Source organism: Diceros bicornis, chromosome 13, assembly GCF_020826845.1.
Source record: "Diceros bicornis minor isolate mBicDic1 chromosome 13, mDicBic1.mat.cur, whole genome shotgun sequence".
NCBI classification, from domain to species: Eukaryota; Metazoa; Chordata; class Mammalia; order Perissodactyla; family Rhinocerotidae; genus Diceros; species Diceros bicornis.
In genome coordinates this window covers 25,119,894-25,142,930 of record NC_080752.1, presented here as the reverse complement: position 1 = coordinate 25,142,930, position 23,037 = coordinate 25,119,894, and the positions used below count along the sequence as shown (strand labels likewise).

Here is a 23,037-nt window from a genome sequence, read left to right as displayed (position 1 = left end):
CCAGAACCCACCCCAAGACCCTTCTTCCCTGATGGGCACATGTCCCTTCCTCTTCTCTGGCCACATTCCTGCAAGGTGGAGACAGGAGTCCCAGTAGGCGGTGAGCAAGAGATGGGGCTGACGGGCCACCTGGGAGAGGCTCCGGGAGAACGGGGCTCTCTGGTTCTGGCTGGGCTCCTGGTCTGTTTTCTCCCAGATCACACCGTAAGACCTTCTGCCCCAGCCACCTCCACCACCTTCGGGCGTTGTGCCTGGAGCAGCCTTGTGCGTGGACGTTTCACAGCACGGACATCTGGCTTCCTGGTGAGCACCCCAGATGGTCATGGAGACAGCTCTGTGTTCTGTTCCTCTGTGGATCCTCCCCCTGGGCCGTGGGTCTGCCTTGGGTGGCCTCCTCCCCTGGGTGACTGCTCTCATGTCTCCTCTCTGACCCTTGGCTATGGTCTCATTTCCTCCAATCCACTGCCCAAGTCTTTTTTCCCAAACTCTGCTCCGTTCATGTCACCCCCTGCTCAAAAACACCAACGGCTCCTCATTGCATAAAGAAGTGATTCTGGTCCAGTGGGATACATCTGGTCCACCTGGGACACCTTTCAAAACCAGACCCATTTAGTCTGAATGAGAGCCCATTGTCCAGGTGACCCAGTGTGTGACAATTGAGTGTGTTCCCCTCTGGTCCACAGAATGAGGTCAGAATGTCTGAACCCATCCATCAAGGCCTGGCCCTACCTCTGTAGCCTCATTGCAATCGCTCCCTGGAGAAAACCTCTGGGGCAGACTGGTCCCCTTCAGGTTCCCTGACATTGCTCCCAAGCCACGACCTTCCCACCCGACTGCACACGGGAGCCATGCTTTCCCTCTGAGACCCACCTCTGTCTTCCTTTGAGTTCCCCAGTTTCTATGCCAATGCTTTAGTACAGGGGTGACATTCTAGGAATGCAACCGCTGTGGGGGACGAGGTGAGTCCAGAAGGGGATACAAATGCCAGGTGGGGAGAGTTACCGCGTTGACTGCGGCCTCTCCAGAACACACAGTGGGCTTGCTTTGTCAGGCAGGAGTTCTCCAGAGAGGCCACGTGGACACACTCTGTTTGGAGTGGTCTACTGGGGGTGGAAAGGAGAAGAATTCATCATCCAGCTCCTTCTTTCCTTCCTTCTCGCAAAGTTTGCCCCAAAGGTTGTTAACCCCTGTGCGTGTCCAGGTTTAAACGACCTGGCCTGGCGGGGCAACATCTGGGGAAGCCCAGTTCTGCGATATCAAGGGATCACCCAGGCATGGCGTGCTGGGGGAACTGGTGAGTGGACACAGCCCACAGATCTCTGCAGGCCCAGCCATGTGTGTAAGTGCTAAGCAGGATTTGTAGCACCTCACTTGGCCACGGGGACCAGGAGGGTGGGAGGGGGAGGTGGGAGGTGTGAAGTGAAGCCTTGTCTGGACTCAGGGGGGAGGCACAGCTGCTGCCCTGTCCCCACTGCTCAAGTAGGTGCAAGTTCAGTGGCCTCCACCATAGAGGCTATGACGGGGCTCAGGGAGAATGTCTCCACCAAAGAGCCCGGCCTCTTCCCTGGGCAAGGGTGAGTCTGGTGCCAGTGATCCTCCTGGAGGGGCATCAACTGCACCACCAGCAAACCTCAGTCAAGTGACATAGTGAGGCAGCTAGACGGAGTACGGCATCGTCACTTCCATGGGGTCCTCCTCGGGGCTCCCAGGCCTTCTCATCTGTAACTTCCACATGCTTGAAGCACCCTCTTTCTTGGACTTTCCATTTTTGTGTATCTGACTCAGTTTCCTTCCCTCATCTGATGGTGAGTCTTCTTCCCAGGACTCACAAGCCCTCCAGGAATGTTGGTTGAAGACCTCTCCTCCAGAGGGCTTTGCCAGAACCCACTAAGCCACCACCAGCATGTGGCATTCCAGACTGGCCTTCCTGGCAGGTGGCTTAGCAGAGTGATGAAGTGTGTCTATGCTGGAGTAGGACCACCCAGTCCCAGTCAGGCTGTGTGACCTCAGGAAAGTTACTCAGTATCTCCCCACCTCAGTTTCCTCGTCTGTAAAGCTTGGATGGCACTAATGCTTCCTTCCTAGCATGATTGTCAGGAGTAAATGAGGCAATGCAAGCAATGTGCTTGGCACTGGATCTGTGGCCAGGAATGGCTCAAGCCCTGTTGTAATGGTGCCATGAGGGAGGAGGAGGAGGAAGCCAAGGTTTTTCTGGAGGGATTCTCACCCTTTGGCTCCAAGGCGGTTCCTTCTCTCCCTGCTCACCTCCAGCAAGTTGCCCTACCTGGTACATTGAGCTTTCTTGGCAATGCTCAGCAGTGCAGGAGGAATACTGAACCCAAGGAAGGATTAAGGCTCCTCCTCCTTAGGTTCAAGAAGACAGGCCCTTACAAACCAGAGATGATGTTCTGGCAGGTGTGGTGGTGGGAGGAAGGAGAACAGAGAGAGCTTGAGCAGGAAGTGGGGCATGGAGGAGCTCCAGCCCCTGGGTTTGGATGCAAATGGTCCACAGATCAGAACAACCCTCTGCCTTCACACATGCTCATCTCAATGACAGTGATGAGCCTGCAGCTGCACCACTGGGCCCTCCGATCTGCCATTTCTGCAGAACTGGAGCTGAACTATTAGTCTCCCTCATGTGTGGTTCACCCAAGTTATGTTGCTAATCAATATTTGTGTCCAGGAAATTTAAAAATAACCATGAGAACTGAGTTAGAGTAAACCTCTCTCAGCCACCTCTCCAAAGAGTTCTGTGCTGAGGCCACCAGGACAGGCTTAGAGACCATGCAAGGTGGGTGAGCTGGGTGTGAGCACCCCTCAGTCCACGTTATATGTGATAACCTTACACAGAAGGTGAATGTGAGCCATGAAAAGATGCTACTCACTTTGAGAGCCACACTCTTGGGCAAGTTGACAGAAGCTTGGCTCTACCAGTCAAAAAGACCCCCAATGAGAGGACTGAGACAAGGTCATCTTTGACCTCCTTTTCAGGAGAACAAGTGGAGGTTCTGAAATCTACCACCTAGGATTGGACAGGCAGGAAGAGGAGGGTGGGATGTGTGTAACACTGAGGTGGTCTGGGCGCCAATGGGACCCGACTGGGAAAGTTGGGGTCTGAGTTGGGCCGGTCTCTCTCTATTTCCCTGGCTGGCGCACCTTCGACCCTCGGCCCCTGGCCATGTGCATCCCCTGCTAACACTGACGATGGGAGACAAGCCTAATGCCTGTTGATGACGTTCAGAGGAAAAGCCCCAGGAACCACAGTTCCCACTCCACCCACAAGTTCCCCCTTCCACAGGCCCCTCCATCCTGCCTTGAGCTGGGGATTAAACAAGGAATACGGCAGAATTGCAAGTTGCCTCCTGTGCTCTCCTCCAGCGCCACATCCTTCCGAGCCTGTTTCCTGTGTCATTGATTCCAGAATGAGATGTTCATTTGCTCTTTGAAAATAACATTCGGAACCATTCAAACAAGCCTCTTCAGCTCAGATAAATCACAGCGGATGGAATGAGAGCTCAGTGTTGTATTTCACTTAGAGGAGCCCTGCTCTCCTGGAAAGCACCCAGACCTTCCCAACTGAAACACAGCTTCCTCCTTAATTCCATTCCACCAGCCCCCGCCCACCGTCAGCTTGATTTAAGCAGTAATTCAATCCCAAAGTGAACAGCATCTTTCAATAGTTCTCATTATTTTTCTGCATTATGTTATCATACCTAAGGACCTGGGCTGAGGGACGCTCACATCCCAATCATTACGCAGCCACAGGGCACGGTCTTGAAGCCCAGCGAGGGTCTGGTCTAGGGAATCAGGTGTCTGCTTCACTCTTGGAGCGATTGTGGCATGATTTCTTTTCTCATGGGAAGAACAAGGCTCAGCCAGGTGCCCGTGATAACACTTCACTATTATTTTTCTCCATGACCCAAAGTGATCCAGCATAATGGGGGGGGAGTCCTTTGTGGATGTGGGGAGGATATAAGATAAGCGGGGTCACAGAATGAACCGCCTCGACGCACGACTTCAACAGAATGGGGTGAAGCAGTCAAAGCCCTGAGGTGCTCTCCTGACTCAGCTGTTTTGTGATGACAGCCCCACAAAGCCAGCTGGTATTCATGAGATCAGTTGGAGGTGGTTAGTGGTCCGAGCCTGTGTCCACAGCTCATTCAGTGTCATTCTCAAAAACTCATTATCTTGTAGTTTTCCAGAAGCTCTTGTTTGTGCAGAAACATTCTCAGTGACCAGGCTCTGGGTGACTGCCTCTAAAACTCCCAGCAGGATGTCCACATGCTGGTTCTCAAGATGCGCTATCAAGCCAGAGAGCAAGTGAACCGACCCCAGCATCTCCAGTGCCAAGGGGAGCTCTGGAACCGGCCGGGGCCGTCTTAGAGCAGAGCTGCAAGCACACAGTAGGACAACCCAGACTGGCTCTGCACTGTGGCTAGGGCGTGGCCTCCCTCCCACACCCTCTCACCCCGCCTCCCGCCTTGGGGCCCTCAACCTCACTCCCAGAAACTCCGCAAGCCTGGAGAGCCACAGCCTCTAAGGCCGGAGGTATTGCTGCTTCGTTTCTGCCAAGTTCAAAGCTAATAGCTAGGAGACGCAGAGAATGCTGTGGAGAAGAGGGAGCGTACAGCACTGGATCTGCACAGGTCAGAGGGCAGAGGGGTCCTTCTCAAATCCAGACTCTCTTGCCAAAGGTGAGTGTAGGGGGGAAAAGAGTGCTGGGAAGAGCCCAGTGGATCTCGAGGCAAAGTTGCCGACAGCGCCTCTCGCCAGCCACAGCGGCCTCCTTCCCTTTCTCAGTGTGGCAGATCCTAGTGGGGACACTGTGACGCTGCAGGAGGAAGCATGCAGGAACTTCAGGGAGGAAGAGAAACAGAAATAAGGAACCACAGATGCCGAGCAAGAAAAAAAGAGGTAAATCTCTGCCTTTGCAGCTGCTCTGGAGCAAGGAGGTGTGCATCCCGGGCCCTCTTTCCTGAGCTTCATTACAGCAGACAACCTTGGCAGCTGCTTCACCTCTGTCTGGCAACCTGAGACCAAAACAAAAGCAGTATTCTGGGGACATCACTTGAAAGGGGAGCCGCTTCTCCTTTCAAAGCCCAGCTGGGCCTCCGACTAGAAACCCAGCTGCCTCGGAACTCAAAGGTGCGGCCACTGTTCCGTCTTTTCCCGGACCAGCCCCCAGCTTCAGCGGGGGTGGAGAAGGAACTGGAACCTCCTTTCTGGATTCACCCCCCGCCCCCAGCCCCCCACTTTTTCTCAGGTTAGATACAGAACTAGGAAAAGTGGGCAGGTTCCAATACTAGTGATGGCACTGCACTCTGATTCCCCGCTGTTCTGGGCTGATTTGTGTCCCCCCAAATTCACATGGTGGAGTCCTAACCCCCAGTACCTAGAATGAGACCTTATAAGGAAACAGGGCACTGCAGCTGTGAGGGGTTAAGATGAGGTCATGCGGCCCTAATCCAATAGGACGGTCATCTGTATAGAAAGGGGAAATGTGGACACAGAGCACACACAGGGAGAAGGCCATGTGGAGCCTGGAGTGATGCTGCCACGAGCTAGGAGCCACCAGAAGCCAGGAGAGGGGCCTGGGACATCCTTGTGAAGGAGCACGGCTGTGCCGACACTTCGATTTTGGACTTCTGGCCTCCAGAACTGTGAGGTGACACATTTCTATTGTTCTAAACCACCCTGCTTGTGGTACTCTGTTCCAGCAGCCACAGCAAACCAATAACCCAGTTAAAAAGGAAAATAAATAAATAAATAAAAAACCAGGGAAAAGGGAGGCCATGCTTCACTGCCTGGGACGCCACCATGTCTCCCGATGGAGTTGTGGTTTTGGGGAAGACTTTCCTGTCAGTCCTGGGAGCCAACCAGTGCCAGACAGGATGTCTTGGATGATAACATCCCGTCTATTCCCAACGACCCTCTGCAGAAAGAAGATCACCTTCAACTCCCCTAAGGCAGGCTGTCTCAGCGTTGGCACTATTAACACGCGGGGCCAGATGGCTCTGCCGTGGGGCCGTCCTGCGCGTGTCGGAGCTGTGGCAGCATCCCGGGCCTCCGCACGCCATAGGCCGGCAACACCCCCCTCCCCAGCTGTGACAACCAAAAACGTCTCCAGGCAGTGCCACATGTCTCCTTAGGGGGCGGGGCGGGGTAGCAAAATCCCCGGGGTTGAGCACCACTGTCCTAAAGGAGCCCATCACACTGTCTTAGACCCCACGTTCTTGCTTCTCCTCGCTTTAATGCCCAGCAATAAAGCACAGGAGATGCATCTACTTGAAAGGCTTTTGTTAGGAGGAAAATGAACGGCTGCAATGTAGAGGGCCCCTGCAGACTGGCAGCCTAGAAGGGTCTAGAATCCTGTGGCCTTTCCCAGCCTGGGTCATTGGTTCAGTTGGTTTTGTAACAGACCCAGCGTGCACCTTTGACTTCTAGACGACTGAATTGCCTTTCTCATGAGGGAAGTGATGTGGGGCCCCTGCTCCCTGAAAACATACTTCTTTGCCCTCCTTCTTCTCCCTACAGTCAGTGGGGACACTTCTAAAGGGATCCTGTGTAGCACGCCATGTCCCTTTGATGCTCAGCCCATCTTGCCTGTGCCGGGAGGGGAGCCTGCCCAGCCATCCTCCAGCGCCAAAAGGTTTCTACTGTGCTTGCGTGTTTGGAAACCTGTCACGGCCAACTCTGCCAAGTTGATGCCACCATATTGAGACCCCATATTTATTTTCCTGGCTCCAGTTCAAAGGCAAGAGCTCAATGCACTAGCAAACGGACACTAGAATCCCAATTTCCCCTTCTCGCTGGTGAGCAAATTAAGTTTATGTTAATGGTATCCTGGCTGTTGATTTGTTTAAATCAGCTAAACGACCGAAGCGGTATTGTTTTTTCTGCTTGTTAAAGACAGTTATGTATCCCATTCATCAATGTGTCTCAGGGCATTAAGCCCCTCACTGACTCAGGAGAGGTTTTCCCTGGAGAGCCAATGGTTACTTCAGCCGTCTGCCCGCTCCCAGCCTCAGAAACAAATGGAGGCTCCCGGGGTGTACGAGGAGAGAGACAAAGGCAGCACTCCGAGCTAAGACAGAACAGAAGCTCAAATGTCACCGAAGGCCCCGCATGCTGGAAGAGGCAATGAGTAAATCATCTAGCGATTCCACAGTGGACATGGGATGGGGGTGGGGGAGAGCACCACCTGCTCTCCTGAGCTAATCAGGGGAAAATGATGCTCATCCAATTTGTGAGGAACGCTCTACCCCCTGCTTTCAGTCCTTGGCATGTCTGCATCCTTGAATGTGTTTTCCTCTTAAGAAAAGATGGCTGAGACTTTCTCCAGCTCTGCACACCTTCACTTGGGGTCCTTATGTGCAGGTCAGCTCCTTTGGGCTGGATGATCCCTAGGACCGCGGCTCCCTGCCTTCCTGTATTTCTGACGCTGGTCTTTGGCCTTGGCAATGGCTACACTTAAGAAAGAAGGGCCAGAAAACTTAGCAGCAGGTTAACCATGCCAGGAAGACATTTCTGGAGGCATGTGAGGCTGCAGTTGGAGCGGGGGTGGACTGGGTACGGTGCTGGGTCCAGCTTTGCCCCACCTCTCCCAGGCTAGGGGCCCTTCACAAGCCATGTGCTCTCGTGGTGTCCTGGTCTGTCCCACCCATTAAATGGCTGCCTTATCCTCCCGGCTTTCTTAGATGAAGTCTTAGAGCCCACTGGCCAGGGGCCGGAAACCTCAGCAGCTGACACAAGGACTTCGCCTTTCAGTCTACCTCAGGGCGAGCAAGACCTCTGCTCCCACCAGAAGCCGAGTTCAGTCCAGCAACCCCTAAAAAAGGGGACAGTCTTTCTCAACCTTGGCATTATTGACATTTTGGGCAGGATAATTCTTTGTTTGGTTGACATTTTGGGCAGGATAATTCTTTGTTTGGGGGGCCATCCTGTGCACTCTAAGAGGTTTAGTGGCATCCCCAGCTTCTACCCAACAGATGCCAGTAGCACCCCCTCCCCAGCTGTGACAAGCAGAAATGTCTCCAGACATTGCCAGATGTCCCCTGGGGGGAAACCGCTCCTGGGTAAGAACCGCTGGGCTGGCGGCAGGGCTCTTGCTCACACGTTATTGGCTGGATCTGAGCCTGTCTTTTGCCCTCTGTAAATTCTGTGCCTTCCACGTGTCCCTCAGCTCCAGTGATGGAGGCCCTTTGGCTCTCTGGCCATGACACAGGTGCACAAGTATATGCTTTTCCCCGAGGGGCGGTTTCCACTGCAGGGATCTGCAGACTTGAGCTGGGCTCGGACTGTCCCTCAAAGTGCAACGGGAACCCCCCAAGCCTGCTGTTGTGGGTGCTGCTGGTCTCAAGTACAGCCTTGTGGGACCATCCCAGTTGGCCCAGACTCAGCTACACCAACCCCAGGACCCGCACACAGAGACCTGGAAACCTTCTTAGCTGTTAAACCAGGAAAGCGTTCGTTTGGAAATAATGAAGAATCAGGGTGGAAATCTTAGAATCTGTGAGCCATAGCGTAGAAACCTGAACGTGCATATTCTTAGAGTAGGTCTCAAATAAGATTGTCAAAAAAATAGACAAATAACACTAGAAAAAAAAGTCCCTTTGAGATCATGGCCTCAACTCATGGTGATTCTTTTCTCAATTTTTTTTCATATTATGTTTTTTTTTTTAATAGCAACATCAGAGTACTAAATATACACAGGAAAGTTGATATAGGTGTTGCATTTACAATGTTTTCCAAATACATAGCTTTGAAATACAGAAACAACTTAAAAAAATCTGGAATAAAAGTTCACCTGTATGGAAATCACACCCAGCCCCCCACCCCCCAACCAAATATATTGTGTCATTTCTGTTTATTAACATGATTATGATATGCATTTAAAGAAAAACACAACAATAAACTACAATAGTTTAACTCTTTCAAGAAGATGATATATAAATATGTCTATAAGGACAGCAGTGGTATAGATTTATGTATAACACTGAAACAGAGAGGTTTTCCTTTTTCTGTTGAAAAATAACAAGTGCTCCGTGTAAAAGTATAAATAAACAGTTAACAGTTTATTGTATCAGAAAATAATTTAGGAAAATCAAAATAAACTCAGTTTTACTATACATGAGTAAGGGGGAAAAAATAAAGTTCTAAAACATTCAACTTAAAACCTGTGAAAATAGGCCACTGTGGCCATCATCATTTAGTTTCCTGTCCTGTGGTTCAGGTTCTTGGTTTGTGAGTTTTCTAGTTCCATGGGTGAGCTGGGGAGGAGGAGGGAGAAATGGGCCCCATCTTTAAATTTATGAATGAGACCTGGTGAATTCAGTGTTATTCTAAAACACTGGGAGTGTCGAAATGGAAATGAACCCTTCTGTTTCTCATACCTGTGTCTCTCAGATAGATGCCCCACAAGAAAAATGCAGCCAGTCATTTGGATGTTTCTCTGGGTATTCTGTTTATCTCAGCCTGATGCCCAGATGTGCCCAACAGCCCACGCTGGATGATGTGAAATCAAAACATCCAAAAGACTGAGTGCCTTTTCCACTTAATCACAGAGACACTGTAATGATCAATGATGAGCTAAGCCAATGATAAGTGAAACTGGCAAAGATGCAGTCAAAAGCTAATTGGACGTCCTTTTCATACAACATTCACTGGAGCCAGAATTGTCAACTGTGCTAACCATGGAGAGACCCCTGCAACTTGTCCTCGCTAGTTCGGCATTTAATGACCAGTTTCCACTGAATTACACAATAATTGAAGGGTTTCAGACGTTTCCGTTCTGTTTGGTTATTGGTATTTTCTAATTGTTTTGCAGTAAACATTTATTCCTTTTGAAAAAAATATAAAAGACTAAAAATACAACCAAGGCCTGGACTTACGCTTCCTGCAATGTCCAGTTTGACACCTTCTGGGTCCAACTCATGTTCAAGGAGACTCTCAGGCAATAGCATGTGTAGAGGGACTGAAAACTGCATTTCAGTCCCATTAATCTCTTGTCGATCCATACGTCAATCACTAATTAAGTAAATTTAATAAACAAGGTCATTAAAGTTCGGGTGAGGCTTTGTTGCAGTTGACCTGCTTTTCCTTTAAATGATTTTAACTGAAGGGTGAACAACCGTGTTCTGGGTTCCAGTACCTGCCATCTTGTTCCTCCAGGGATGGTAGGAGGAAGAAAGGATCCAAATGGGGCCGCCAGAAGAAGAGGAAATTTAAAAAAAACAGAACTCTCTAGTTTTTAAGAAAACAATTATCTGGAGCTCAAAACTGGTCACGTTTTCCCAAAATCTCAATGTTTCATTCCAAAACCTTGCAAGTTGCCACTTCTCCCTCTCACCACGACTGGGAAAGTTTCAGGGAGCGTTGAGTGCTGTGGACAGTGTTCTCCTGTCTTCCCACCGAGCAGCACAACACGTGAAGGTCTGAAACATCTACTGAACCTCAAGCCGTGCCGCGTCCTCCTGGGTTGGGAATTCATCCTTAAGGATCGACTTTATGGTCAGTTGACTAAGAAGCAGGTTTGCAATGGTCATTTCACCCTTCCGGCTTCAGGGGAAGCAACCCGAATGCAAGCGCAAAGCAAACAAAAAAATAAAACAATCTGTCTGAAGGTCATGGCAGTTCAATTCAAGGAGAGTGTGGCTAAACGTGGGATCTGTAATGCCCACTGGCTTTTCAAAACCAGCTGCCCATCCCTGTCTTTAAGGCCCTTCACTGGAGAGCAGTTGTGCTTGTATGGGAAATGGCACAGTACCTAAGAGCACCTTAGGGATCCCTCCTCTCCAGAACTTTCATGCGAGTTCATGTTTCCTGGCTGTATGTAAACTCATCAGTCAAAAAAAAAAACCACTCATTTTGCTTTGTAGACTTTAAGTTATAGGCAGTTACATAACTTAATATTAGGGATCCATATGTATAAGAGAGAGATAATATAGAGTGGTCTTCCCATGCTAAAATAGACTTGAGAGGCAGACGGAGAGAGTTCCTTCTGGTGGCAGCGGCTGTCACACAAAACCTTGTCAAGAAGAATGCTATTGGCTTGCTGCTACACCCTTACATGGACTTCAGCAGCTGAAGACTTCAGTAAAACGCCTCTCTCCTACTCCAATTAGTCCCCCAAAGGTTGGAAATTGGGTTTGGGGTGTCACAAGGGCTTTGAAGTTACCCCTTTTGGCTTGGGATGACTGAAGAGTGGAGAAGGATGTTCTCCATCCTTCCATCTCTTCCATCCCAAGAGTGGGATGGTCCTCTTGGGAAATGGGACAGCGGCCCAGGAGGTTGGTGCAATGGTGTCTGACCTTGCAGTTTCCTGTGTAATGATTTGAAACAATTATATGGGGGTCTCAAAGGGTCCCCCATCCTAGACTTTTACTGGCTACAAATCTATATGATGGTGATGAAAAGTCAAACTTAGTACTGCATAGTGTTCTTGTTTCTCCCATGGTCAAAGTTCTCCTTGATTCTCTAGAAGCAATAACTTGCCAAATGCAGTAAGACTGGTATTACCTGACAGTCTGCCAACCCAAAAGCCATAAACATCAACACTAGAGAATTTTATGGCAGAATTTCAGAATTTCGACAAATGTTAACCAGTGTCATCAGCTGACTTTATGTCCACATAAGAATGAAGCTTCTAGAAAGTTGTTATTTAGCGTTGCAAATATTTGGGTGTTGATTTATGCATGAAAATCCAGGTGTCCAGGGGATTCTATTTTAAGAGAGAGACCACCTGGAACAAAACTAATCAACTTTCATAAAGGAGTGTTTCCTACAATCCCATCCTCTCTGCATCATTCCTGCCATGCATTTCTCAGCAGGTGTCTACTGGGGGGTTCAAGATATTAGTAAGAGCTAATTCACCTGCTGGGCATGTCCTAGCAACTCTCTTGTCATGTTATATTAGCCCATTTGATTTATACTATCCATGGTGCATGTGTGTTCTGATTCCAACCTACACGGAAGAAAGAACATAGCATTTATACATTCGCTGACCCGCCCGCACTACTCACTAGCTGCTTAAACTACTCCCACTCTAAGTGCTTATAAACCTATGTGTCCCACATGGGCAAGGTCGACCCCGTTTATATCATGCCTCTTAAGCTGAGGCTGTTCCATCTATGACTTAGATTTATGGTTTTATTCAAAACTACTCTCTTGATTCTATGCACAGTAACTCTCAGAGCATTTAGGAGGAAATCTATCAAGTGGGAAATGCAATGGAGCTCCTGGAAGGATTTATTTTAGCATTTCAGCTCCAACACAGACACACATTATAACCAAGTTAACCATTCTCTTCAGTTGCCTTTAGAGCTGGGCGTGGGCTGTGCATTTACAAGTGTGGAGTGCGGACCTATGGCTGGCGTGCTGTCTGGGAATCCTGGAGAGAAGCCCCTGCCCCAGCCTCGCCTCTTGCTCCTGTGTCATTCTACATTCTTGGTGCCATTGTGTGCACAGCTTCCTCATCAGCTGAGCCTGTGTTTAACTTCCCCCAAAGCAAAGTGAAACAGCACGAGGGGGGGACGTGCGAGCACCTGGGAGCCTGGCTGTCCCAGTTCTGGAGGGGCTGCTCCTCCGCTTCATCGCAGATGCTACTACTGGCCCTTTGGCATAAAGGGAGATTGTGCACAGAGTTAAATTCCCTACCCACGGATTGCCCGCTCACGTGGTGACTGATTTGAACTCCACAGATTGGCTAAAGCGTGCTTGCTGGCTGAGATCTTTCTAGAATCATTTGAGGTCAAAAGAAGCTCAATCTTTCTCTTTGCTCGATGGTTGGGGTGATAGAAAAGATGATGATTCTCTGCCTCTATTCACCCACTCCTTACATTCAAATGCAAACTCTAAACCCAGAAATGCGAAACTCTGCACAACCCTACTCCACCCTTTTTGGAAGGAAGGGCTGGTAGCATATTTCGAAATGTCAAACCACCATGCAAGACTTCACTGGAAACCTCACGGATAACACTGAGTGTAACTAACACAGAAATCTTGGCTCAGAGTGGAGGACGAAGAAGAAGTTCATCCTCATACAGGAAGCGCATCAATGTAAAATAAGTCCGGACGGATACTCAAAGATGCTCAGATGGCGCGAGTTTGGCTCATTTATGTGGGCTGTGCTATTTACATTGGAAAACAAACAAACGATCAGAAAACAGTATGGCATAGCAAATTGACAAACTGCACCCAAGTAACCACTCCAAAATTACATGAATCACAGCATGTTTTGGAATAGCTGCTTACTTAAAAGCAGATGTTGTTTAAGAAGTACGCTGCTAAGTGTGATCAGTGTTGAGGGTGAACTTTTGACAAGGCAGCTGCCTTCTCTTAGGAGGAGGGATGACTCTCCTGGGGGTCCACAGTGCCTTGTGGGCTCCATCTCTGTCCTTGAATTCGTTTGTCCTCCTTGAGACCTGGTTAACCTAGTGGTGACTTGACAACATAGGTATGTGCATGGGGAGGAGTCCGGGGGCAGAGACAGCACCCAAGGAAGATGAAAGTTCATCATCAGGGTAACATCCCACCCCTTGGCCCCGCCTCTCTGCTTCCCCTGCAGTACCACTCCTGGCTGAATGATTGAGGGGTTTGGTGGAAAACCAGATAGAAGAGTTTGTAATGATTGAGACATCTTATCCTCAGCACTGCACTGCATTTTTATCCGGAAGGTAGGAGTAAGGCTTTCTTGCTCCCTTCAACCCCAGACCAGCCCTCGGTGATGATTTCCCAGGAGCAGGTGGTGGCAGGAGGAAGAGACACAAACTCCCTCTTCTCTCTCTCTCCAGTCACTCTGCTCTGTTCCCTTCCTATCACTTACTCCTCTCTCTGGAAATCATTTGGTTTGCTTTTATGTTAATTATCTGCCTCCTCTCAGAGCAGACAGTAAAACCCATGAGGGCAGGACTTGTCTGTCTGTCTCCTCATCTTACTGCCAACATGGAGAAATTCAACAAGACTTTGTTGAACAATCAGATGGATAAATGATCAGCTAGTTATGGTGATCCAGGAAGAGTTGTTTCTCTTCTAATTGCATACACGAGTAGTGTCTTCTTAAAGAACTCACTCGGCGAAACAAAATGGCCCTGGAATCTCGATAGAACTCAGGAATCTCATTATCTTTTCCCATCCTGACTTGCAGGATGACTCTGTGGAAGAGAGGGGCAAAGACAGCCCAGCGGAGTATCGACACTCACTTTTGCTGAAACCTCCCTGATGAAAGAGGGTGACAGTGCCATATATAGACAAAGAAACAGTGTGTACTGATGCCATTTTGAAATGAATGCCACGGGAAGATCCAGCCTGGCCTTGAAAGAGCTGCTGGTCCCTGCCCTGAACATCAGCCCTGGTTCCTCATCTTATCTTCCAAGAAACTGGGATCCAGATACTGGATCATCTGGGAGAGGCAAAAGAGATGGAATATCTCCAAGGGCAATAGAGTCAAATAGAGACTGTACAAGGTGAAGGGGTCAATTCTCTGATGTTTACATTTCATAATACAACAGATGGGAGTGGACATCCATGCACAAAATTCCTGAAGACCAAAACCTGTAAGGAAGGTTCTGCCTGATGTTGAAATGTGACTGAGAAAGAGTAATATATTTGTGAGAAGAAAGAGTGAAGACTGCAAGATAACTGTAGTAATTACTGAATTCCTGGAAGTCCAATTCAGAGAGCTGGTGGGATTTGCACATGAGTCCAGGTTTCTAAATTTAAAATGCTCCACGAAGGACTGAGATGAATATCTAGGAGTTGAATGCAGCATGAGAAGTCCACCCAAATTCAAGATGGGGAAGGACCAGCAACACGTGGGAGAAAACATAGCCTCCTAAGTGGCCCCTCCTTTCCGTGCAAGAAGGACACTAACTGGACACTGACAACTCTCTGACATGCCCCAGGGGTCCCTCTACTTCCACACTATGTGTGAGCAGGCTGGAGCTGAGAAGGAAGACTGGGTGGGCACACGGCCTGGCTTTGCCTTGGACACTGCTGGAATCTGAGCCTGGTGGGAAATGATCAGTAAGCCTTCCTGGCCATGCCTGGAGCATCCCCCCCTTAGCACTCAGAACTTGTAAACAAAAGTCATTACATCTGTTACTTCAACCAGATAAAAATGACATCAAGTACGTGAAGATTAGAGGTGATTACGCCTAGAAATAGATTTGACTATACAGCTAAAAGCCAAGCCCAGTTGTTCTGGAAGCTTTAAGAGTCTAACGGTAGGCAATAGACAGTGGTCTATGTGCTGCCCGGGGCCCCAGGACTGTGGGATTTCAGGGAGTCACTGAAGGAATGAGATGGAGGTTAGACAGTAATTTGGGGACCTTACCAAACCACATCGCCCTTCCTTTGAGTACCTTTCTTTAGGAAAAAAACGCTAAAGCAAATGTAAGGACTGAGCCCTGGGGCCAAGAAGCTGTAGCCTTTGTGATGGATGGACCCCCGTGGGGTTGCTAATGGACCCTGAAGTACAGACAGCCACGCAGAGAGAACACTGACCAGCCCAGAACATTACTCGCGGCTGCGCAAGGATGGGCAGGCCAAACTCGTCAGACACTGACGCATAAAATGTTTGGACGTGTGTACACAGGGCCTGATTCAGTAAAAACCTGTGCTCTGTCGTTTTGTAGACCTTCCTGTGGTGGAGTTGGATTTTGCAAGCCTCCCTACTTTCATTTATTATCTCCTTGTGCAGAGATGAGGTTTCCAGGTAACCATTTAAAAAATAAAACAAAACATCTATACACACACTCCCTCAATTGTCACGAGATGGGAGTCTTCCCCACGTGGATCTGTTTTGACAAATGTTAGTGCAAACTAGACCTCCTGGTGGGGAACGTGCTGGGGTCTGCCTGTCTGGAGGTTGGACATGTGCGCGTCTCCTGGCCCTGCCCTGAGTGTGTGCCCGAGGGGCTGTGTGTGTGTGTGTTTGGGGGAAGGGGGCTTTGTTATTTCAGGCCTGGAGTCCTAAGGTGCTCTGGAAAGAGTTCGGGCATCGGGCGTGCAGCCAGAGGTGAGGTGGTGGACACCGAATTGCGGCCCCATCGGGAACCCTGGGTTCCCACTGTTGGAGAATGAACAGGCCCCCTGCCATCACCTTCTTCCTGGCTGGGCTCACTGAAGCTCCGCGTGTTAGAGCAGAGCAGCAGCTTCAACGGCCTTGACCGAGGCTGACAGCCTGGCCCTGGTGACAGTGACACCAAGCTGTGCTCACCTGAGTCAGGAAGGCCCAGCGCCAGCCTCCAGGGGAGCGTGGTTTGCAGGCAGTGAGATGGATGAGTGGAATGGCCCACAAAGGGAGGTGCGGGATGGAGCGCTACACAGGTGAGTCCCAGCAACGGGATGTGATCACACGCCAGTGGCGGATGTTTGTGGTGTCTCTGTGTGCCGAAGCTTTGGGGGAAAACGACAAAACCAAAACCAAACCAAAACAATGCCTTTCCTACTCGGCAAGCAACACCATGAACACAGACCTTCACCCTACGGTGTTACAAAAACAATTTTTTCCCTCCATTGACGTTGCTTTACTCTCCCATATTCAAGAGGTGCAACAGGGAACTTGTTAAGCACATTTTAAGGTGACGCAGAGGGAGACTGAGCCCAGTGGGAGAATCAGGAGGTCTCCAGCCCAGCCAACAAAGGGGTGCGAGGTTAGCTGTCCACCTGACCTTTAACCTTTGAACCTGGTCTGCAGACATTCCGTTAGACTGGCTCACATACCCCACAGGTGAAACCACAGTCACACGTGGGCCATTCATAGGAGGTAGGCCATGCGCACCTGATCTGGGGTCCCCCCAAGGAGACACTCGCTTTTGAATGGGGAGGTGTGAGACCCTCAGATGGACCCACTTATCCCTTACAGCGCCCCCTACTGACGCGCGCTGGGGCACCAGGGCGCCTTCGTAAGTGGGGTTGTGAGGGAGTCCCACCCTGCCAGACATGGCAGTACTTTTAATGAAGTGCGTGTGGTCGGGATTCTCTGTAATGAGGCTCTGGTCTGGGGCCCCATTTCCGCTGGAAACCTCCTTAGTAGGATTCTTGATGTCAAAACACAAATGTCGCCCAATGGGAGCCGACAAGAGACAGCATCTTTGCTACAGCCTCCCCCAACATTCAAAGTCACTCTCCGGCTCAAGAAAGAGCAGGCACCTTCTGTCCACTGGTGTGGGAAAGAAATGCAGACCATGCTGGGGCACGGCTCACGTGGGAGCAGCCTGGGTCTTTCGCACATGAAATTATTTCTCATTTCCAAACAGACTTGGGCCCTTGTAAATTTCTGAGTTCTGCTCTGACATACACACACACATTATAAGGATATATTCCTTTAATTTTTGGAACTGGAAAATTTCTTTAATTCGGTCTGTGCCTGTATAACACAAGATGGCCAACAATCCACGGCCCACCCAATCTCACGCTCAGGCCCCTCTGTCAGCAGCCAGCTACATAAACGTGCGCGTGGCTGTCAGGTAGCTTCTTCAAACAATTAAATGCAAAAAGATCATATTTATGTGTGTGTGTGTATATATATATATGTATGTATATAAAACCATGGCATTCTTAATTCTGGCCCAAGATAATAAATCGCACGTCTGTTGCCACTCACCAAATACCTAGCAAATGCGGGACAAGTCATCTAAGGGTCTCCTTGCATGGGTCGAGGCTGTCCCCGGGGTGGATGGCGATGGGGTACCAGGTCACCAGAAAGGATATGCTCACTCGTGGAACTGCATTTCCAATATATGCATATCTATGTGCGTGTATGTGTGTGTGTGTGTGGGTATGTATGCGTGTGTGTGTGAATTGCCAAAGTAGAAAACACCAGTTTATTCTGTTCATACTAAGCATGTTAAGTAAATCAGATTTTGTAACTGATAACACACTTTTTTTTTTTAAAAAGGAACACTGAAGATCTTCAAAAATTGCTACAGTACAAAAAAAGTGTGTGTGTGTGTCTGTGTGTATTTATATATTTATATATATATATTAACCAGAAATAGAGACTCTATCGGAAGAGATTCCCACCCCAGTTTACTGTGAGTTTCTACGCGCGGTTCGCTTGGCTTCAGCTGTGTCACCAAGTCTTTCGGTCAGTACATGGCACATAATGGTATTATTGGCACAGGTTCGGAATCGGAGTACACATCCCAGGGTCAGGCGCTCCCTTCGGTCCTGTCGCTTGGTCTCCTCTCCTCTCTGTCTCCAGGTCCGTTCTTGCATTTCTTGGTTCTGTTCTCCAAAGAAAACTCGGGAAAAGGCAGTTCCCCATAGGCGTGAGCATTTTTATAAAAATATATTTGGCCTATAGCGTCCTGCTCTGTCAGTTCCCCACCGGCAGACAGAAGGGGTAGGTGTGGGGACCCTCCCTCTTAGATAGTTTAGTTTTAGGTTTTGTGTTTTTATTGTTTTATTTTATTTTTTTACAGGTTCACCAACGGAATCCTGTGTGGAAAGAAAAGAAGAGATTAAATGGCAGCAGATCGAGGGCAGGCTGACTCTAGGCAGCCTCTCTGAGCCTCTGTAATCAAGCCCCAGTCGCCCTGCTTCCCAGCCAATGGGCACCAAAGTGTCCTCAGAACACACAGATGTCTGCTGGACCTGGCCCCCAGGACCTGGTATACTCGCTAGGAGTCCCAGGGGTGTGAAGCGGGCCCAGGCCCTCATGTGTGTTACTGTATTCAGTGGAGGAGCTGTTTCTGCTGCTGGCACCAGCAGTGGGGCGGGGCTTGCTAAGAGGGGCTGGGACCATTCCGCATTAACCCTCAAGGGGAGATTGCACCCCAAGCCTGCCCGTGACTGAGCGCACCCAGCACCACGCTCACTCCTTCTCCAGCTCCTACCCACCAAGGGCAGAGGTGCCGCCTGCCCCACGCCTGGACGGCAGGAAGCAGTGCAGTCCATTTCAATCCACTGCTGGGCTGAGGGCTCACTGAGGCCGGGACTCAGAGAAGTTTAACGGATTTCATCAGAAAAACCACCTCCTGGATCTCCCCAAGAGGGGATCTTGCTGAAGAGAGAAAGAACGTGAATCACAGGTGCATGCAGGCCAGATCAGCTGGCTGCAAAGAAGGGGGCGGCTCTTACCCAGCCTGGGTGTGTGCCTCAGAAAGTGGGAACCCCAAAGTCTCCCTGCCTCAGTGATAGACCCCAAAAGTCCACATCCCCCAGGGAGTCAGAGAGCTACAGCCGTGCCGGGCGTGGCCAGGTGAGTCAGAAGGCATCATAGCGGAGGAGCCTGGAGGCACTTGAGCTCGAAGCTGTACCTCCGTTCCAAGGATGGGCATTGCTTCTCTCTGCTGTCACTCAGAGCTCCCACCAGCACCCCACAATGACAGGAAATTAGGACCTTTAAACAGTGTAAAGGGGAATGCCACTGCACCCTCATCTAAGCAGCTGATACAAATTAGAAAGCAGATGGGGGACGCAATGATTCCAAAACGCAGTTGGGAAGAACTCAGCTGGAGCTCTGCATTTTCACAGCAACTCCCAGACATGGCAGCCAGGCTGGCCCCATCCCAGTCATCTTCGGAGCAGTTCAGAAATACAGCTTCCTGGGCCAGGAAGAAGATTCTGGAGAACCAGAATCAGGGCCTCTGGGCGGGGCCCGTGAACATGGGTTTCTGCAAGCTCTCCAGGTGACTCGGATGACGTGCCAGGCCCGGGCCCATTACCCGTTCTTCTCAACAGACTAGGGTGTGGGGCTCTTTCTCCTGAATCAAATAAGCTGGCTGGGTGATCCTCGCCTGGACTGAGAGGCACCCAGGTGGAGGGGACACATTCTGCTCAGTGCTGTCTTCGTCATCTTCTCCAAGAGCCTCACCACATCTACGTCTATTCCTCCTGGAGCAGGGGTGGGCACGCTTGCTCCCTCTCTAGGATCCCTCCCGGTCTGGACAATGAAGTCAGGGCCCCTGGTCATCACCTTACCCTGCCTTCTACCTTCACATGACACCTGTTTGGGCAACTGCAGAAGGCCTACAACAGAGCATCTACTCATATCCTGTGGGATCACCTGCCCACTCTGCTGTGAGCAGGCGTGTCATCTCATCAGATGGGTGCTGGACCACCCAGGGTAGCTTTCCTCCAACTGTGCCCCACCCACCTCCTCCACTTTCTAGAACTGGGGGAGGGAGTGGTGGTTAACAAAGCAAAATAATTAAAACAGAGAGAAATGCCCCTCTTGCATGTCTATCTCCATTCTAATTTTTTGAAAGTTAAAAAATGTGGAGACAAATGCTGTATGATCCCACTTCTATGAGGTCCCTAGAGGAGTCAAATTCATAGAGACTGAGAGTAGAATGGAGGTTGCCAGGGGCTGGGGAGGGGGATGGCGAGTTAGTGTTTAATGGGGCCAGAGTTTCAGCTTGGGAAGATGCAAAAGTTCTGGAGATGGATGGTGGTGATGGTTGCATAACAATGTAAATGTACTTAATGCCACTGTCCTGTACACTTAAAAATGGGTAAAACAGTAAACTTTATGTTATGTCTCTTTTCCTACAATTTTAAAAGTTAAAAAAATATATTAAAAAATATGGGGACACTGAAAGCTGGGCCTGGTAACCAACCACCCAGTTCTGGCGGCCAGGGACAGCCTCCAGTTTAAGCTGCCGTCCATTGTCCCAGCGTGATGACTGACAGCGCCCCTCCTTACTCTCAGATGCGTCCAGGGTTGGACCACGAGTCAGTGGCTTCCGGCCCTTACAAGGAAGGTTCTGCAGAACCGTCGCCGAGGCTGCTTTCCGATCCTTTATTCTGATCTTAACCAGACAGATCAAGGTGGGAGGCCAGCTTCCGCTCCTTCCCTCAGGCCAGGCGTCTCCCTCGGGTTTTCCACACAGACATTAGCCCATCACTTTCCTACCTAAGAGTCTTCAGGGCTTTGGGTCCTTTGGGACACAGTCTCGCCTCCTGTTCCCCTCATCCCTCCTCTTCCTCTTCTTCTCCACATTCCAGGTGGCACCCTGGCCGCCAATGGAAATCTCAGACCTCAACTCCTTCAAGTTGCTGCTGACGGTCACCTCCCTGGGGAGGCCTTTGTGGACACCCCTCTTTTCCTAAATGTGTTCTCCATCCCGTTTCTGTCTATTAGAGCACTGGTTCTATGGCTTCTCAGGTAGAGGATGAGCTGCAGTGATATTTATCTAAGCGAGTGTGTGTCAGTGCCACCCAAGTGTCACGGGGTGTCTGCCAGGCCCACCTTTGGTTCACCTGGGTTCCGGCTCTGAGCCTGGCCCGGAGAGGGAAATCACTCCTGGATGAAGCTGAGAGAAGAGGCATCTGTGTGGAAGCAGCCTCGTCCTCGGCCCCGGAGACTGAAGCCTGGGATGACCTGCACGTGCTGCCCGCAGGTGGACACTGAAGGGAGAGCCACCTCGGAGGGTCGACGGAGGGGCTCTGGGCCACCTCGGGATGGAGCCTCTTCCAAACCGATGGGCACCTGTCTCTGCCCAGTGTCTCAGGATGACGCAGAGACAGGGAGCTGGCTCCAACCCTGCACCTCGAACTGCCATTGTAAGAGCAGCGCTGGCTTCCTGCAGAGGTGGATGGGTTCCCTCGAGGGGCTCCCGCAGGGGCAGCATCAGCCCCTCAGGCTGCGGGGAGGGGTCTGAGGCTGCCCACCAGCACCTTCAGGGCCTGCCCTACATTCCTGCCAAAACCCTGCTGCTTGCCCTCAGCCCATGGGGGAGTGCTCGTGTTTCTCTGTTTCAAAGGCTCAGCCCATGAGCCTCTCAGCGGAGCACTAACCCGAGGAGGGGTCGGAGAGGGACGTGCGTCCCAGGCCAGTTGGGAAAGATTTTTGACAAGGTGAGCCCTCGACGTCCTGGCTGGAGAAGGACACCAGCGAGGATGGCCCCGGCCAAAAGGGGAAGCTGTGTGCTGCAAAGGGATCCGAGAGATCGAGATCTGGGATAAATCCTGACTTTGGAGAAACTAGTGCCCTCTGCTGCCTGGAAGGAAATTCTCAGCTCTCCTGGCCCCTGAGGGCTGCAAACCACACAGTCAGTCGTGGGCTTAACGATCAGCGTCTGCTTTTGCAAAACAAAGAGAACCGGCAGACTACAGCAAGAGCCCCCTGGAGCGCTGAAGCTGCTAGTTAATTTCTCCACATCCCGAAAGGGCCGCTGTCCCCCAAAGTTTTCCTTGGTGCTGGTTCTCATCTTAGAGAGAATGGTTTCCAGAAGGGTCTGGATGTTTCTTTGAAAAAAGTGTTCCTTTGAATTTCAAAAGCTGGATGTTCTGTTAATGTATTTTTTAGAACAAAGCGGGAAGGCTCAGGTGTGGTTCTTGTTTTTTATTAGTTATGTCTTCGGTGTGTTTTTGCAAATAATAATAACACATGATTTATTTCTCTCTTGCTTCAGATGCGAGAGCTTTTATTACTTTTCAGGCTCCCTTCAGAATGAAGTGGCCTTGGCAAATGGGAAGATCTGAACACTAATGAGGTTTTCTGAAGTTTACTTGTTACATGAAAAATGACAGGAAATTAGCCGAAGAGCCATGGCAGGCGTGTGTCCGAGGTTTCTTTCCCTGGCACACCAGGGGAAGGCCAGCTTCATTCGTCTCACCCAGACGAATCGAGCCCCTCCACAGAGGTCTCAAGGAGGCAAGAATTTGCTGGAATCTATCACAGAGGCTGAATCTAGAGAACCAGAGTAACTGTCTGCCCACGCTGGGGCGCCTGTGCCCCCAAGCCCGGGCATCACCCACACTCGCGTGCAGGGAAGCGAACTTGGCCACGGTTGGGCCCCAAATGCGCATCGGGATGGCATGAGCAGACAAGGCAGTGTCATCACAAACTGCTCTCTCATCATTAAAAATGCATCTGGAGAGGCTTAACAGCTACGCACAAGATAAATCTCTCTGCTGGCTCTTAAACCTTAATTAAATGTTTCAGTATTAATTGCTATTTATTTAAGGGACAATAAGTATCTAGTAAATCTGAGTGATCTTCTGGGCCTTTCTCCACCCAATGCTCATGTCCAGGCATTAACTGCAAAAATCAGGGATTCTTAGAATCTGAATGCCTTCCTCCCAGTG

At 50.1% G+C, this 23,037-nt stretch overlaps 1 protein-coding gene across 2 annotated transcripts in view; it reads right to left on the bottom strand.

The window, feature by feature from the left end:
* Positions 1 to 15,818: 15,818 nt before the first annotated feature.
* Positions 15,819 to 23,037, bottom strand: part of AJAP1 (adherens junctions associated protein 1) — a 127,412-nt gene continuing 120,193 nt past the window's right edge. For both annotated transcript variants that reach the window (XM_058552736.1, XM_058552738.1), the window contains one exon: positions 15,819 to 18,441. Coding sequence is in view for 1 of the 2 variants with exons in the window: in XM_058552738.1 (XP_058408721.1) it covers positions 18,420 to 18,441 (22 nt within the window). In the remaining variant the exon portion in view is untranslated. The remainder of the gene's footprint in view (positions 18,442 to 23,037) is intronic.